Source organism: Cucumis sativus, chromosome 4, assembly GCF_000004075.3.
Source record: "Cucumis sativus cultivar 9930 chromosome 4, Cucumber_9930_V3, whole genome shotgun sequence".
Lineage (NCBI taxonomy): Eukaryota > Viridiplantae > Streptophyta > Magnoliopsida > Cucurbitales > Cucurbitaceae > Cucumis > Cucumis sativus.
Genome location: NC_026658.2, coordinates 21,836,989 through 21,852,893, shown reverse-complemented (window position 1 = coordinate 21,852,893; position 15,905 = coordinate 21,836,989). Strand labels below are relative to the sequence as shown.

Below are 15,905 nucleotides of genomic sequence, written 5' to 3'. Positions count from 1 at the left end.
AAATACCCTCAAAAAATTTCAGTTCACAAAGAACAAAGTTCTTAACGATACGGTATTGCACAGTCGAATTATACAATTTTTACTCGTCTGCTTCATAAGAAACCCTGATTTGTTCACAGTCACACTCAAGTTAGGGAAGGAGTTTGACTTCGGTCTCATAAGAATCAAATGTCTTCAATATATTGAATATACCCTAACAAATTTTGTATATAACCATAAATTCTTACTTATTGGAACTATTTGCCGAAATATGGTCGAAAATCGTATGGGAGAGCCTCCGTTGTAAATCGTCTTCTTTATCCGGTAGGTTTACACACAAAATGGTTACACAACGGGTAGTCGAAAGGAAGTTTTCAAGAATTTTGAATGCTCAAATCGTTACCATGCTGGTCCACCTTCCTTAATTCATTTTTCTATTTTTTAATATATTATTAATAATAAAGATGGGTAGTTTGGTCAATCGGGTTCTACATTTATGTAAAGTTGAAGCCTATTAGGATATTTAGGAAAAAAATTGAGAAATTTGGATCCAACTTGTAATACGGCACCCCTATTTAGGCTATAGTAGTTAAAATCCCAAATGGTAAAACATTTATAGATCTTATATGCAAATGGTGGACCAGACGTAAACTCAAGTGAGACCTGTCCACGATTTTGTCACCTATTTTCTCCAATATTTTTCACTTTGCTCTATTTTGTCATTTATTTATATTTCTACGTTATTTTTAGAATAAATTTGCTCATGACCTTGTTTTTGTCCACCAAACACGTCAGATGTTTTTAAATGATTTTTTTTCAAATTTAAACACTTTAAAAGGTAATTCAAACAAATCCTTAAGGGGCATTTGACCCTCCAACTATGAAGGAATGGAGTGTGTTGTGTTTGCCCTCCATGTTTTCCCCAAGGGTTATCATAATCCTAGAATTAGGATTAGATTCTACTTTTTTTCCCTTATTTCTCATATGTCACTATTCTTCGTTCTCTCCTTTTACTATTCCTCACTCCCCCTTTCACTATTTCTTACCCTCTCATCTCTCCTATGTCACTATTCCTCACTCTCTCCTTTCATTATTCCTCACTTCTACCTTTCACTATTTTTCACTTTTCCAAACACAGATTATAATAACTAAGATTATAATTATCTGCACCCCAAACACAGACTATAATAACTCACAAACTATTATAACCTACAAACTATAATAATCACGGACTATAATAACTCACTCCACATCCCTAACGTCCTCTTAGTTGGAACTTTTAATATTTATGAACCTATTCAACACAAATATAAAAATTGTTTTCAGATTCATCCAAAATTTGTAAATCCCTTACGCTGCTTTTTAATTCTTATGAGTATGGATAAATAAAACAAGTTCAAAATAGATTGAAAAGTAAACTACGGTTGGAAATAACAAAAAAACTAAACATACATATATATTATATACACAAACACATTTATACATTATATGTATGTATGTATGTATATATACACACTACAATCTCAGAAGAAATAATACATGTCTTCGAAACATATATTATGTTATTAACAGGTTTTTGGTGTATTTCAATGATAATGAATTGTAAACTTACACAGCAGCAATAACCAACATAGTATTGATCTTGCTAAAACGGTGAACTTGCACAATACAAGTAAATCCCAACAAATCTAGTCTAACTTTTAACTATATGTATATATGTATACCTCACTAGTTTCCTTCCATATTTACAATCAAACTTTAGTTATAAGAGTGAAAAAATTACTATCATTTTAAGAGGCAGTTCCTTTAGATTGTTGAATGTCCAATTCATGCTCAGCTATCATTATACAAGAATCAGCTTCAAGGGGTGAGGCTGAGCTCTTGTTTTTGCCTAATATTTCTTTTGGTGAGTTTAGTGCATCTGCTGTACATTGTATATCTGGCACAATCCCCACTTGATCAATCTCGTGACGTGCTGGTGATAAGTACTTTGCAACCGTGATAAATAAAGCTGAACCATCATGAAGCTCCGTGACACTCTGAAACAAGAACACAACACTCTGAGTTATGGATCATATAGAGACAGGATATCGACTAGATGTGCAAAAGATGGGGGTTTTAAGATTTAAAAACATCCTTTCTAACCGACAATACGATCTTTTCTTGAACATGTTTTGGTAGTTTGTTCAACCAGTGACTTGTTTGGGATGACTTCTCAGGTGTGTAGAACACCCTTCTTGCACATTAAAAACATTTTTTGAAAAACTAGAAAAGTCAGTTCAAGCATATTCCTACTCTTTGAACATTAGTTGAAAAACTTCGGACCTGGTCACTTGTCTTGTAGACTTGTGCAACAGAATGCTTTGAAATGACACATTGTTCTGTACAGAATAAGAATACCTGGATTTTTCCTTTCCCAAATGTCTTATGCCCAACAAGAGTAGCCCGACCATTGTCGTGGAGTGCTCCTGCTAAAATCTCACTTGCACTAGCACTACCCTCATTGACCTTTAATTAAGAATATGCATAAAGTATGAAATATACTTGACACATAACAAGAACATAAAGAACATTGGTAACTAGATGGCTTTCAAAAGGTATCCAGAAGTTCTTTCCCTTCCTACCTTTTAATTTATATTCCAATATTTATTCATTTTGTTGAGAAAATGTACGCTGTATTACTTTTTTTTCTTCTTTCTTATAACAGGTTTCATCTACGTGACGATTTCAATATTAGAGTATGACAGAAGTCGTTAGCTAATGCATGCACAAATAATCAACTAAATACTAAGGAATAACATAATTGATCAATGAGAAACATTAACAGCAATCAGGAAGGACATCATAGAACAAATTGATCTTGAAACAGTTCTTGGTAAATATGATGAATTGCACAACCAACAATCCTGAAGTTCCTTAAGTTTGAGAGTGTGAGGTTGGATTACGAATGAAAAAGGAAAAACCAATTTCTAAGGAACTTAGTGAAGACGTCTCACATTATGAAGCAGAACCAATTCTTTCACTTTGTTTGAACTCTGAAAGTCATTGAGAGATTAAATCCAAGGGAACTTAGCTACTAATACATCAAGTAATTAAATCTAGGAAAGTACACGTAGATGTAACAAGAGAAGTTTGTCAATTTTCATTTTATATATTTTTCTACCCATTATTTTGATTAGGAAAATTATTGTAAATGACAAAATTGCTGAAAAATGTTTGCAAATATAAGCAAAATGCCCCTTTTAATTATTACCACTCGCTATAATGACCTTACTTCAACAGGATCTGTTCTGTCGGATATACATTTGTGTCCTTGAGTTCAAAATTATTACTACTCTCCCTATTTATTCATTGTTTTTTCAATAAGTTGTTCATCATCTCTTTGTCACTCTATTTTGATTTTGATTCTTTGTTTTTCAATGAAGTTTTCTCTTTCATATTTAATTAAAAATTTTATTTTATTGATAACATTTGTTCACGAAAGAGTTAACGATTATCCTTATATGATTATTTCATATGTTATTTTATACTATTAGTTTCTTCTACTTGAATCATTTTTTCATATATGTATCTTACTCTTCATTTTAAAATTTATTATTCAATGCAGTATTCAAATTCAAATTCATTTCTTTTTATTTCTCCTATCTTCACTTCAATATCGTTTCTTTTTATATTATCAATCACATTTGGCTTGTAATTTTGTATACATATGTTTATGGAAGTAGTTTGTCTTAAATAAACTTGTTATGATGTTTCACAATAAGAATCACACTAGTTTTACAAATTTTCGCTATGTTTGTGATTTTCCCGAAATATTGGTTGATATAGTCATTAATGAGTTACTAATATCGATGGCATTTCATCTTTACCATTTCTAATTAGCATCTTCTACTTCCAATTTATGTTCGTGAACCGACATCTCTTAATAAATAGCCTAGGTCTCATATTCCTTTGGTCATCCCTACTGAATGAATTACTAGAATTTATTTTCTGTACTCACAAATTCCAAAAAATAAAGTAAGACCACCAGCATCCCATCTTGCATACTAATTTATGTATTTTCCCTCTAAATATTCTTTGATACATTTGAAACCAAATAGGGAGAGACTGGATGTTAGAATACAACATCAAATCAACCTATAACAAATTAGCTTTATTCTTACTTTACATACAGATGCTCCCAACAGTTGCCACCAAAGGAACTGTGAAAGGACAAATGAGACAGGACTTCTCCCATCTTGAAACCAAAGACCGGAAGAAAAACATACCCATTGGAGAACATCCCGTTTGTTTTTTGTCCATAAAATTTTATATTGTGTTTGGGATAGCTTTTGAGACTGCTTTCAGTGAGAGCTCTTTTTCTATACGTACTTTAGAAGAAGCATTAAATGTTTGAGGATAATTTAGTTTTAGGTTTCTCTTTCATATTTTCTTTTCTTTGATGAATGAAAAGTGTCTTTTCGCATGAAAAAAGAAAAGTTACAGGGAATTTGAAGTTTTGATGTTAGCAACAGTTGAGCTATGCTCACTTTTGCCACTTCTATGTAAATCTTAAATATAAGGAATTGAGAGATTATCATTTTTATTCACGACAAAAATTATTGACCAAAATACTCCCAAATATACTCACTTTTTTTTCTTTTATAATCTCTATGAATGTCCAAACAACCTTATGCAGTCATAAACCACATTCATGTGACAATCACCTAATCATACAACATGTGATTGTCAATGGAACTCATAAATTACTAAATTGTAAGTAGACGATCACCATGACTTGAATCCATTCACTCTAAGCTTGTTATTATTTACATTTGCCCTTGACCACTAGACTAGTCCAAGATGGATTATACTCAAAGCATAACGAAATTACTGAGTTCCCCAAAGTTGGTTAGTCTTTATCTTCAAGTTTTTGTAGAATTTCCAAAACCACTCATACTGAATGCATGCACTTTTTTCTTTCCTAAAAAAATACACACTTAAATCTTTCCAAATAAGCTAAGTCATATCTAGATTTCTTTCAGTAACAAACAACTTCTCATTGATCTAATAAACAGAAAACACGCTTAAGGGATACAACCTCTGAGAAAACAAATAAAGAAAGAGAAAATCAAGAAACTAGAGGCATATGCAAACAAATAGAGCAGAGCCCTGACAATAGTAAATCTATAAATGGTTCATGCATTATTTTTTCCCTTTTCTATTGTATCTTAACATATAATGATACTGATTTGGGCTTTAAATTTGGGTCTAGACCATTTTCTCATCAAAACAGTTTCTCAAGCGTATGTAGGAAGTGTCCCATGGGTTTGAAACTTAAAATGGATAACTAAAAATAGGACATGGAAATTTAAGTGTCTGACACGTGTTCAAAATAGGCTGATAGGCTCTCGCCTATTATTTTATTTATCAAGAACTAGGAAAAGTCTTACAGAGCTTTCCCAATCTCTCCCAATACTCAAAAGAGAGTCTAAGTACAAAATACTAGCCAAAAGATAATTCCCCCAGCAACACAAGTATTTAAAGAAGAAGCAAGCAACTAAACCATCTAACAAACTTCCTGGCCCACATAATTAACAGAACTCCTAAGAGCCCAGAGCACATGTTTTCCCCCTTAATTACTCTCCCTATGCCTTTGAGTATATACTTTCAACCTCGGGGTCTTATCATAGACTAGGCACCCTACCTAAAAAGCGTCTGTGTTTCTGAGCTAACACCAATCCTATCTATTATGTAACCTGTCACTAGCCATACCGGAGGTCTTTCATTCCAATCAGACTATGGATATTTTTACAGCCAGACTACCTCTGACCCTTCAACACTAATTCAGTTTGCCATGAAGACATTGTTCCTTGAACGTTCTGCTTATTCTCCTTGCATAAGTGATTTGTCAACAGACTACTCAGACTTAATATAAAAGGGAATCTAAGAATCAGAATCATTAATCATGTACACATTCACATACCTGCACTCAGATATTTAAACACACATAATGAGGTGTACACTTCTAGTGCAGGAGAAAAGCAAGGTAATTTAATTATCATTATTCTGGCCCCTCCTTTTTACTTCTATATGATTAATTATTTGATCGGTATGTGACTTAAGTTGAAAAGGAAAGAAAAGAAAGACTTACAAGTACAACAAGTGGATCATGTGTTATAGCGTGACCATCAATCATATTAATAGGTGACATATTCCCATCTCGATCAATTGTATTTACTAGAGTTTCATCCCCATCGAGCCATATTTGGGCAACTTCAAGCCCAGCTTTTACAAGCCCTCCCTGAAACATATAGCTTTAATCAATTAGTGAAATTGAAGGTCAGGTTGGGCTTTAACTTGAAAGAATTAAATCACTTTCAGACAACTTAGAGGATTACTGGGTTGTTCCGCAAGTCAAGAATGTATGACTGCACACCCTGGCTTTCCATTTCATGAATTGTGCTTTCCATGTCAGAGGCTGCAGTCTGTCAATATTAGACAAAAGGAACTTACATACACAACCATGCCTTCAATAGTCACAATCCTTAAATACTATAACCAGATAAGATTCTTCGACTGAAAAGTTATCTAGGAGTATGGAAAGATGTTGGTCCACATTTACCTGAGAGAAGGCTAATAATTTAACATAGCCAGTCTTGGACAATTGGCCATCTTGTGTTCTATGTGGAATAATCGCACTGGATACTGGAGAGAGTTTAATGTATTCTCTTGGAATTTTGACCTTCAAGATATGTGAAGACATGTCAAGCAGAAACTATATAAAGAAGACGGAAGAATAAGATATGCTTTTGCCTAATGCGGTTACACATTCCACAATAAACCAACATTGGGTGGTTAAGTACCTCTCTGATGCTCGAGTTGCTCACATCTCTAACCTGAAAAAAAAAAAGCTCAATGAATACGTAATGCTATAAGAATTTGTTACTATTGTTTGTAAATAAAAGTACAAAAGCGAATATGTGTTAAGACTTCATAGAGAAAGACAATCTTTGAAGTAGAAAAGTGGTTTTAAAATACTATTTGTTAGAAATTCAAAGGTCACGCTTTGAGGGAGGTACTAAATTGTTTACAGAGTTTAGGCTTGAGTGAACTCGAGAGATGGAGTGTCCAAGTATATTGTAACTACTTTGGAGTCTTTAAATATTCGAATATAATTCCAGTCCAATTAATATGAGTATATACTAGTTTTGCCATTTCAATTGTATTACCCATTCAATCTCAATTCGGTACTTACATCATGAACTTTCACAGTGACTATTGTTCCCACACGCCCTCGTAGTTTTTGTGCTACTGTTTCACTATCAACACCATCCAGTCTTTCCCCTAAATATCACAGATAGTAAACTTTAGTTTAACTATACCAAATTAGATGGAAAATGAATTTTTCTGCAAACGAGTTATGTTCAAGATGAACTACTACAGTAAAATGTAAGCTATATTAGCTGAAGTTAAATACTTCATGAATGTTGAAGGAGATTGCTTATACCTTGACTTCATACTCAACTTGTATCTTCCGTTTAAACCTTCTTTTACAGACCATTGAACCACAAAAGAGATTTTCATTGAAAGTAATATTAAAGTAAGGAAAGTTAAATAGCTATAGAAAACTATTTTTGTTAAAAATGAAGAAGCCTGAACAAGAATTAGTTATATGGATGTACGAAAGTACATGCATCTCAAATTCACGAACTATGTTACATCTATGAGGAGTAGTTTGAAGGCTAGAAGTAAACAAACTTTCTATTGAAGAACAACTTCAATAATCTATTGTAACATTTGGTGTGTTTACGCATTAATAAGTGATTGCCTTGAACAAGCTCCATGAGGCAACGAGTGGGCAGCAATATCTTGAGAAATATGCAAGAGTGAAAACTTCATCCTTAGATCTAACGAAGAGCTCGGAAGTAACTCATATCGTGAAAAGCAAAAAATAATAATATTAAAATTAAAGGAAAAATAATTTACCATTAATTTCAACCAGCTCATCTCCTTCATGTATGCCAGCACGTGCAGCAGGGCTACCATCTATGATGGATAAAACAATCTGCAATGTCAATGAATAAAAGAAAGAACCAGAAAAGAAGAGGGAAAATGTTTAGTATGCTAGATGTATTGCACGCAATGACAAATACATACCATCACTTATTTATAATTATTATTATTATTTGAGAAAGAGAAGTTTAATGTGATTCAGATGAGTTATATGATGGTAGAGATTCAAATTTAGTGTCTTAATTAGTTGACCTATAATTAAATACCTATAAAGAATTTTTAACCTTTTTCAAACCGCATGCTAAAAACTTAGATTTAGAAAAATGTTACTAACCAAGTGGCCAGTTAATGGTTCGACATTGATGAAGAGGCCTACTCCCTGCAAGTTGCCATCGTTGCCAATTCTGAAGCTTTGATATTCCTGCAATAGAAAATGTCAGATAAATGGGAAAGTTATTTCAAATACAAAGCCAGCCAAGAAACTTTTCCAGCCCAAACTAGCATATTCAACTTGTTGTAAAATCAAAACGTAAGCAGATTATTTATCAACGTTTAACATGACAACTATAGCAAATACCTTTGGGCTTATAATCCGTGTAAATGGATCACCAAGCGTAGAGAGCATTGCACTGACTTTCCTATATGCTGCATCTCCCGACTTCAAAGGAAACATTTCCACCATTGTTTGCTGCAACTTCAAGTCCCAATCTGCAAACGAGGAACAATATTCTGTATGATTTAGTTAATTTAACGAAGATAAGAACTTCAATAACATGGATCAAGAAGAGAGAGAAAGAGACAGACAGACAGACAGAAGAGAAAATGGAGAACTTTACCATTAGACAAAAGAAAAAGCCATGATACAAACCCGATCAAATCTATTTTATGGAGCATTTTTCATGCTTTGTTCTTCTGATCATTTATTTTCTTTCCATGAAACTTAGCAAGCAAACATGATATTTGAATATGATTATGTGTCAGATACCTTGATGATTAAAAGTAGGATCAACGAATGTTTCTCTGATCAATCCCCAAGCCTCAATCAGAGTTCTTTGAACTGTATTCACCTGACAAAAAAAAAACCATTCAACAGCTTTGATCACAAAAGGGAAAAATCAAAAGAAAGTTGCAAAACCCCAAATCTTCGCACTTGCAGAAAAGCAATTCTTAGAGAAAGAGAAGCACGAACGGTTTGCCTCTAATTGCGTACAAAAGGACAATCTCTCATTTAGAAAATAGACGGTGAAAGAAAACTTCAAACGCCTTCCAATGTCAACAGAAATTTATAAACAGCTAAATAATAAGTGTGGTCTCAAAACTTTCTTGGTTGTGTTTACTTAGTCTCCATATTTTGAGAAGTTTCTAAAGAAATCCTAAACTTTCAAAAGCTATGTCTATAAGTACCTCGACCTTTAAAAGATTTCTATTAGGGTCCTCCACTTTCAATTTATTGTGAGTGCAATTAATTATTCGATCAACAATAACATAGGAACGTGAGATGAAACTAATTACGTAACTTAAGAGACCATATAGTGGACTTATTTTTGGATACAGTCCTTAAATAATCAGTGCAAGCAATAATCTAATAATGCATTGAAAGTCCAGTGATTAGTAGAAACTTTTAAGTAATGAAATAACATAGATACGATAGTAAAAGTCTAAAGACTTGTAGTATTATCTAACAGTACTGGTTTGTACTAAACACAGATAATGAAATCCATTTCTAAATTATGAACAGTTACAAACTCCAATTTCATTTGACCAATCACCCAAAACGTAACAATGCATGACAGTTTAGCTCGACCACTAATGGAGTTAGTCAGTTCCACACCACAATATGGTTCAAAATAGACAAATAACGTAACAAGCAAAAAGAAACATAAACAAAGTTCACCTCAGGAGCACGTGAAACAGGGAATGCAACGGTGAGAGATTCAGCAAGAGCAGGGGAACCACAGCAAACGGAGCTTAAAGCAGCGGCAGTAGCAGCAAACCCCATAACACATTTCCCGAAAGACCCAATAAAACTCTGCTGGGCAGATTCACTTTCAGACTCGCTGGCGGCGGCGAGCACCTTCCATTTCCGCCTTCCACGGTGGCTGGAGTTCAACAACCGGCAAAAACGGATAGAAGACGAGATGGGTGTGGGAAGATCTGTTGAAGATGGAGAGAAAAGAGGCAGTTTGAAGTCGAGGGTCGGAAGAAGAGCCTCCATTGTTCGTGGGGTTGGATGTGAAGATGGAGAAAAACGTTATAAAGAAGAAGAAACGTTGGGGGTTTGTTGGGATTCCAACGGTGAGACCCCATATGGGAATCTTGTGGCAAAATTCTTGTGGCTGTGACGATCACTACGTTGCGTGAGAGAGTGAGCAGCGTCCTGGCATTATTTGGTGGCGCCACTCATTTGGCTCCAAATGATTTGATTTTTTTCGAGTGTTGTGTGCAAGTAAGTGTAGCCGTCGTGAAGAAGTGAAAATGGAATTTGCTTAATGCTTATAATTGGAAATTGGCTTTAACACTTATTTCTTTTTTGCTTTTTTTTGAGGTAGGCTTTTAACACTATTCTAACAGATCAATACTCACTCTCTTAACTTCCAAAGGTGTAAAAAAGAATTAGAATATGATGAAAATCAAGGCAAATTGTTTTTAACATAATTATATAAAAAACACCAAACTTGATAAAATATTTATAACATGTGGTAAAATTTTTAAATTTTATCAATAATAGACATTGATAGTTATTGATATGTTTCTATTAGTGGCATTGATAGTTAGTGATTAAAATCTATATGTTTCTATAATCGCTAGAATCCAAAATGTTTTATTAATAACATACATTTAGTACAACACTTACCAAAATAAATAACATTAATTAAAACTCTTAAACGTTTGGTAGCTTTCTCAATTCTCCGCAAGTCCTAAAATTTTATTCTCTACTTGGCCTAAACGCCTGACTCTGGAAGATGAAATTTTAAAACATAAGTCTAAAAAACTTAAGAGGTTTTATGAAAACCTTTTTACAATATCCTATTCGTCAAATCCGTGGAAATAGTCCAAAGAAGATTTTCAATCAAAATCACAAGAGATGCTTGGAAAAGTGGATGTAGGTTGAGTTTAACCGAACCACTGTAAAATTACGGTGTCTTCTTTTAACTCTTTTCTAATTATTTTTTAATTTAATTTTAGTTACATATTCTTATCGGTTGAGTTTGATTGCATACTTCTGTTCCTATATTTTTATCAATCATGTTATTTAACAAAATTTACAAAGTTCTTTATTTAAATTTAAAAAGTATCTAATTAGTTTATTTTACTTTTTATTTGTCAAAAAGTTTATTTAAACCTTATTTACCCTGTACGTTGTCATATCAATCCAACACTTTTATCTTCCCAAAATAATTATTTTTTCCAAAAGCCAAAATTTCTCTCTCTTCATTAAATCTCATAAATTCCAATCAAGTTTATATTTTACCAAAATATTTATACTTTTACAAATAATTATATTTTTCTTTCTAAACAAATATCATCTTTTCAAATAATTATCTTCCCACGAATAATTTATCATTTTTTTTTCGCAAAATACAATATTTTCCCCTTAAATAATTATATATTAACAAATATAATTATATTTTCCTTCTTGATAATAATTATATATATATCCATATAGTTATCAAATCTTCAAAAAGAATTCCACTCTTCAATTTAATTAAATAATTTATAACATTCAAATTATTTAATAAATTTGAGTTTTCATAAAACCAAATAGTTTCAACAACTTTACTAAAACCTCATGACATACAATTAAATCAAATTCTCAACAAACATAACAAATTCAAACCTCTAATTAATTAAATATTCATCCAACAAATATCTAATTAATTTCAATGTCCACAAAATCAAGTTATTCTTATTATGAGAAATCAAAATAATGGACAATAAGTTAATTCTAATTAAACAAAACTAAAATATTTTGATTTTAAAATTATTGGTAATGAGAGAAATTTATATTTGAATATGATTCAAATATTAAGTTAAATATAAGATATTTAATTTAGCTATTAACTAATTGGAGAATTACTTAATATTTTAGTTTAATTTGATTTAATTAAATTAATTTAAAACTATATGATGTTGGAGAGATATTCATTAAATATTATTTAAATATAATTTAATTAATAATTAATTAATTAGTAGATTTGAAATTTCTATTAATTTAATATTTTTTAAATTAATAAAATCTCATTGTTCTCTCTTACATTCTCAAAGAAAGAGAGTTATAAATATGAAGAAAGAAAAATTGTTTTTTCTGAATAAGTAATTAAGCCAATGTTTTTGCTCTCTACAAAAATAGTTTATCTCTAAACTTTTTCCATATCAATTGATTCCCACAAACCAATCTCATCAAGAGGGTAGGAAGGTCTTCGACGGATGGTGTCTCAATTTGAAATTTTAGTAGATTCAGAGGCGTCAAACTAAGTAAGTTTTTATTTATCTAATCTATAATTAGAAAACATGCTTAGCCTTTAAGTTTACTATCATCGTTAATGTATTAGTATTTTGGGATTCTCAAATTAAATTGAGGAATGATTTTGTAAAATCTTCCGTTGTCTATGGTTTTATCCCTTAATGTGGTCTATTCTAGGCCTCGGTAAAGAGGACCTCACGAAATATATGGTGGTATTGACAAAGAAGGTGTCGATAATGAAAACCTTCTTGGAAATGCCCGATCAACTGAAGTCCGCATAATGCAAGGTCATTCTTTGCGATAACCTGTGATTGTCTATCCGCTTGACCCGCATGACTCGTTTAAATTTGTTTGGTGTCCATTGATTTTTTTTCTATTTTTGCATTATCCTGATCTACAATGTAATTGACGTTCACTGTTTAACTGCATTCGGGAAAAAACATTTGATTCTCGTTTTTCACTTTGTAAATAGATTGTTAATGGTACACACATTTTCGATCTTATATTACACTTACAACATCAATTTACAGAAAATAGATGTAGGTTCTTTCGCACGTAGCGCATCAATTTATTTATTGGCACCCAAAGGTTATATACAATAATTTCAAAATTGACATCAGATTTACGATAACGAATGAAACATGTTTTCTGATAGAAATTCCAAAATTTGGTGATTTAAAAATACAAATATTTGTGCATTAGATTTAAAATAAGAATATTTCCAAAAAAAATAATACATTTGTCGGAATTAAAAAAAAATAACTAAATTTTGTTTCCCATAATTCTTCATATTACGGTAATCCCCTCATAATCCTTTCCACTTATTCCTTCTCCCAAACAAGGATTATCATAATCATTTCCACTTATTTCATCCTCTAAACAAGAATTATCTCAATCCCCTTATAATCCTTTCACTTACTGTTTCCTCCAAACAAGGATTATCATAATTCTTTCCTTTTTATAATCCTCCCTTTTTTATATTATCTTCTCTCCTTATTTCTTTCCTTCTCCCAAACAGCCCGTAAAGAGTAGTATTTGGACTAAACAAGCACGTTAAGCCGTAGAAATGAGCTTCAAGAAGCTAACTTCTGTCTAGGACATGCTTAGCTCAACTATTTTTAGAGATACAGAGAAGAAAGTTCATAATTTCTACATTCCACCTTCATTTGTTGAATTAAAAAAAAATAAAAACAAATAAAGGTTTAGTTTTTTAACGATAACCAAATCTTTTAACCAACTAAATTAGACTAAAAGAAAAAAATTGGAAACAATTTGAAGATTAACAGGAGCATCTAACTTCTAGACTTGTCTAAATGAATATTCTCCCATTACCATGGCCAAAAAAAGTAAACTAACGTTATTGAAAGCCTTTGAATTTTTTTATGTTTTTTTTCTGAAAGGAAAACATTTTGAATGTTGACTAAAAAAAAAAAAAGAGAGAAAATATGATATTCTAAAAAGATATATTCACTTGGTAGCATAATATGTTAGGAGCTTAATCATCAAATAAATTTGGTCTACATCTATTTTAAATTGATTGGTTAAGAACTACAGTATTGAACCAGATCATCATTCTCTCTCTGACTTAATTTAACGAAAAAAGATATGATGGAGTACAAACCGGATCATCCACATCATCACTACAGCAAAGTAAGGCAATTCATTTGGAAACTTCACGTTTATGCTCAGGAGCACACAGTTCAATAATGTCAATCAATGACTAAAGTTTCTCAAAGAGTGACTGAAAAAGATGACAACCAAACGAGAAAGTAGTCTAAAGTATTGACTGGGGGCTTTTACAGAAGTGTTGGAATATGGTTTAGCAATATCTGAGATGGTTTACAGAAGGTAGAACATTTGCTAATCTTAAGAATCAAAGTAGCCATATAAAGTGACACCCTTGTATGGTGAGATGAAGGCCATCAGTTTGCCACAACTAATGTGAAACAAGATATCATATTTGGCACTTAGATCAATGGTTGCAAGTAACCCAGATTTAAGCAAATTTTCTCGCAGACCATCTGCCAATTCAGACACAAGGTCCTTCAAGAGGTTATTAGTCTATGCATTCCCTGAGGCACATTTATATCCAGAAACTTGTTGATGATGACATTGTGAAAACAAAGCTATTGTGACCACGAACATGGACTTTTCGATAATTAGAAGAGTTGGCATCATAAAAAAATGGAGATAAATTAAACAACAAACTCCCTTACAAATTTAGGGCAACAGGAACCAAAGTTAGTCACAGACCTCATCATATCGATTTTTCACATGCAGCTCCATGACCTCCAAGCAGACATGAGGTTTCTCAGACAACTCCTTTTCTGGAAAGATTTTTCACTAAACATACTTCCAAAGGGTTATTGTACTTTTTCATAATGGAAGGAAACTTCATCCAATGGAATGGATGGAACCGACACAGTGGAAGGCTTATTCTTGGAATTTTTAGCAGAGGCTCGAGTGGCAGAACCTTGGACACGTGACCTTCCTCATTAGGTTCTTCAACAAAGCCCCAATATTTTTCTAACTCACTGTAGACATTCTCATCTTGGTCATTCACATTTTCTTTGTTAATATTTTCAGAATCATCCTTGAAAGTACCAGTAGTTGAATCATCAAAATCGTAATAAGTTATCTCTTCATAGTCTTTATCTTTGGATGGAATAGAGAAAGTAGCATCTTGAGAGACACTTTTCTTTTTGGACAACATGTCCATTATTCATTTTGACCCGTTTCAATAGGAGCACCCACATCATGAGGAGGGAAAATATTCTCTTGATTTCCAGAAGGTTCAACATAACAACAATCCAAGCAAGGGGATAGCTCCTCAACGTTGCAGATATTATCACTTTGATTCACGACAATGGAAGAGAGATCACATTCCGTTGGATTAATAGACAAAGTGTTTAACAGACCATATTTAAAAACAGAAACAACATTATCATTAACAACATCAACAAAAGGATCATTTTAGAATCGAAATGCAGAAGATCGGTTATAGGATTGTTTGTTACAGCAAAAGCAACAACACTAGGTTCAACAACAAAATCAACATGTACAGTTGAACTAGAAACCATTGCAGACGTAGTTTCAATCAACAAATTCCCAACACTACTGGCAACACCTATCTTTCAAGAGGGCTCAGAAACCCTAACTCTATCTCTAGTGGGATCACATCCTACTTTTTCAATTTTTTAGGAAGAGGCAAAGCAAACTCTCATTACATGTAAAACTACTTGGGGAAATTACCAAAAATAGGATAATTTTGAAGAGTATAAAGAGTTTTGGGATAGATTTTTTTTTAAAAAAATGACTTTTAGGACAAATTAACTAGGAAAATACTATATTGCCCTTCAGTTAAAGAAACCCTACAAATCAATTTATGGCATTCTTTCTCCATCCCCTTCTCCACCCATTTTCCTACTTTCCAAAAAAATATTTCATTTTTCTCTCATCTCTATTC

The 15,905-nt window shown here is 32.4% G+C and overlaps 1 protein-coding gene across 3 annotated transcripts; it reads right to left on the bottom strand.

Moving 5' to 3' along the window:
- Nucleotides 1-1,502: 1,502 nt before the first annotated feature.
- LOC101223127 (carboxyl-terminal-processing peptidase 3, chloroplastic) lies at nt 1,503-10,433 on the bottom strand. Of its 3 annotated transcripts, XM_004144615.3 has the most exons (12): nt 9,869-10,428; nt 8,960-9,041; nt 8,552-8,682; nt 8,309-8,395; nt 7,948-8,026; nt 7,217-7,305; nt 6,825-6,857; nt 6,584-6,703; nt 6,360-6,446; nt 6,113-6,262; nt 2,380-2,487; nt 1,503-2,018 (listed from the first exon to the last, which is right to left on the bottom strand). In XM_004144615.3, exons 1-12 carry the CDS (start codon nt 10,187-10,189, stop codon nt 1,770-1,772), a joined length of 1,536 nt encoding a protein of 511 aa, XP_004144663.1. In that variant the 5' UTR covers nt 10,190-10,428; the 3' UTR covers nt 1,503-1,769. The 3 variants fall into 3 exon arrangements, with proteins under 3 accessions (XP_004144663.1, XP_011653937.1, XP_031740331.1); XM_011655635.2 differs by lacking the exon at nt 2,380-2,487 and having other exon boundaries at nt 9,869-10,431; XM_031884471.1 differs by lacking the exons at nt 1,503-2,018; nt 2,380-2,487 and adding an exon at nt 2,674-5,852 and having other exon boundaries at nt 9,869-10,433.
- Between the last annotated feature and the right edge of the window lie 5,472 nt (nt 10,434-15,905).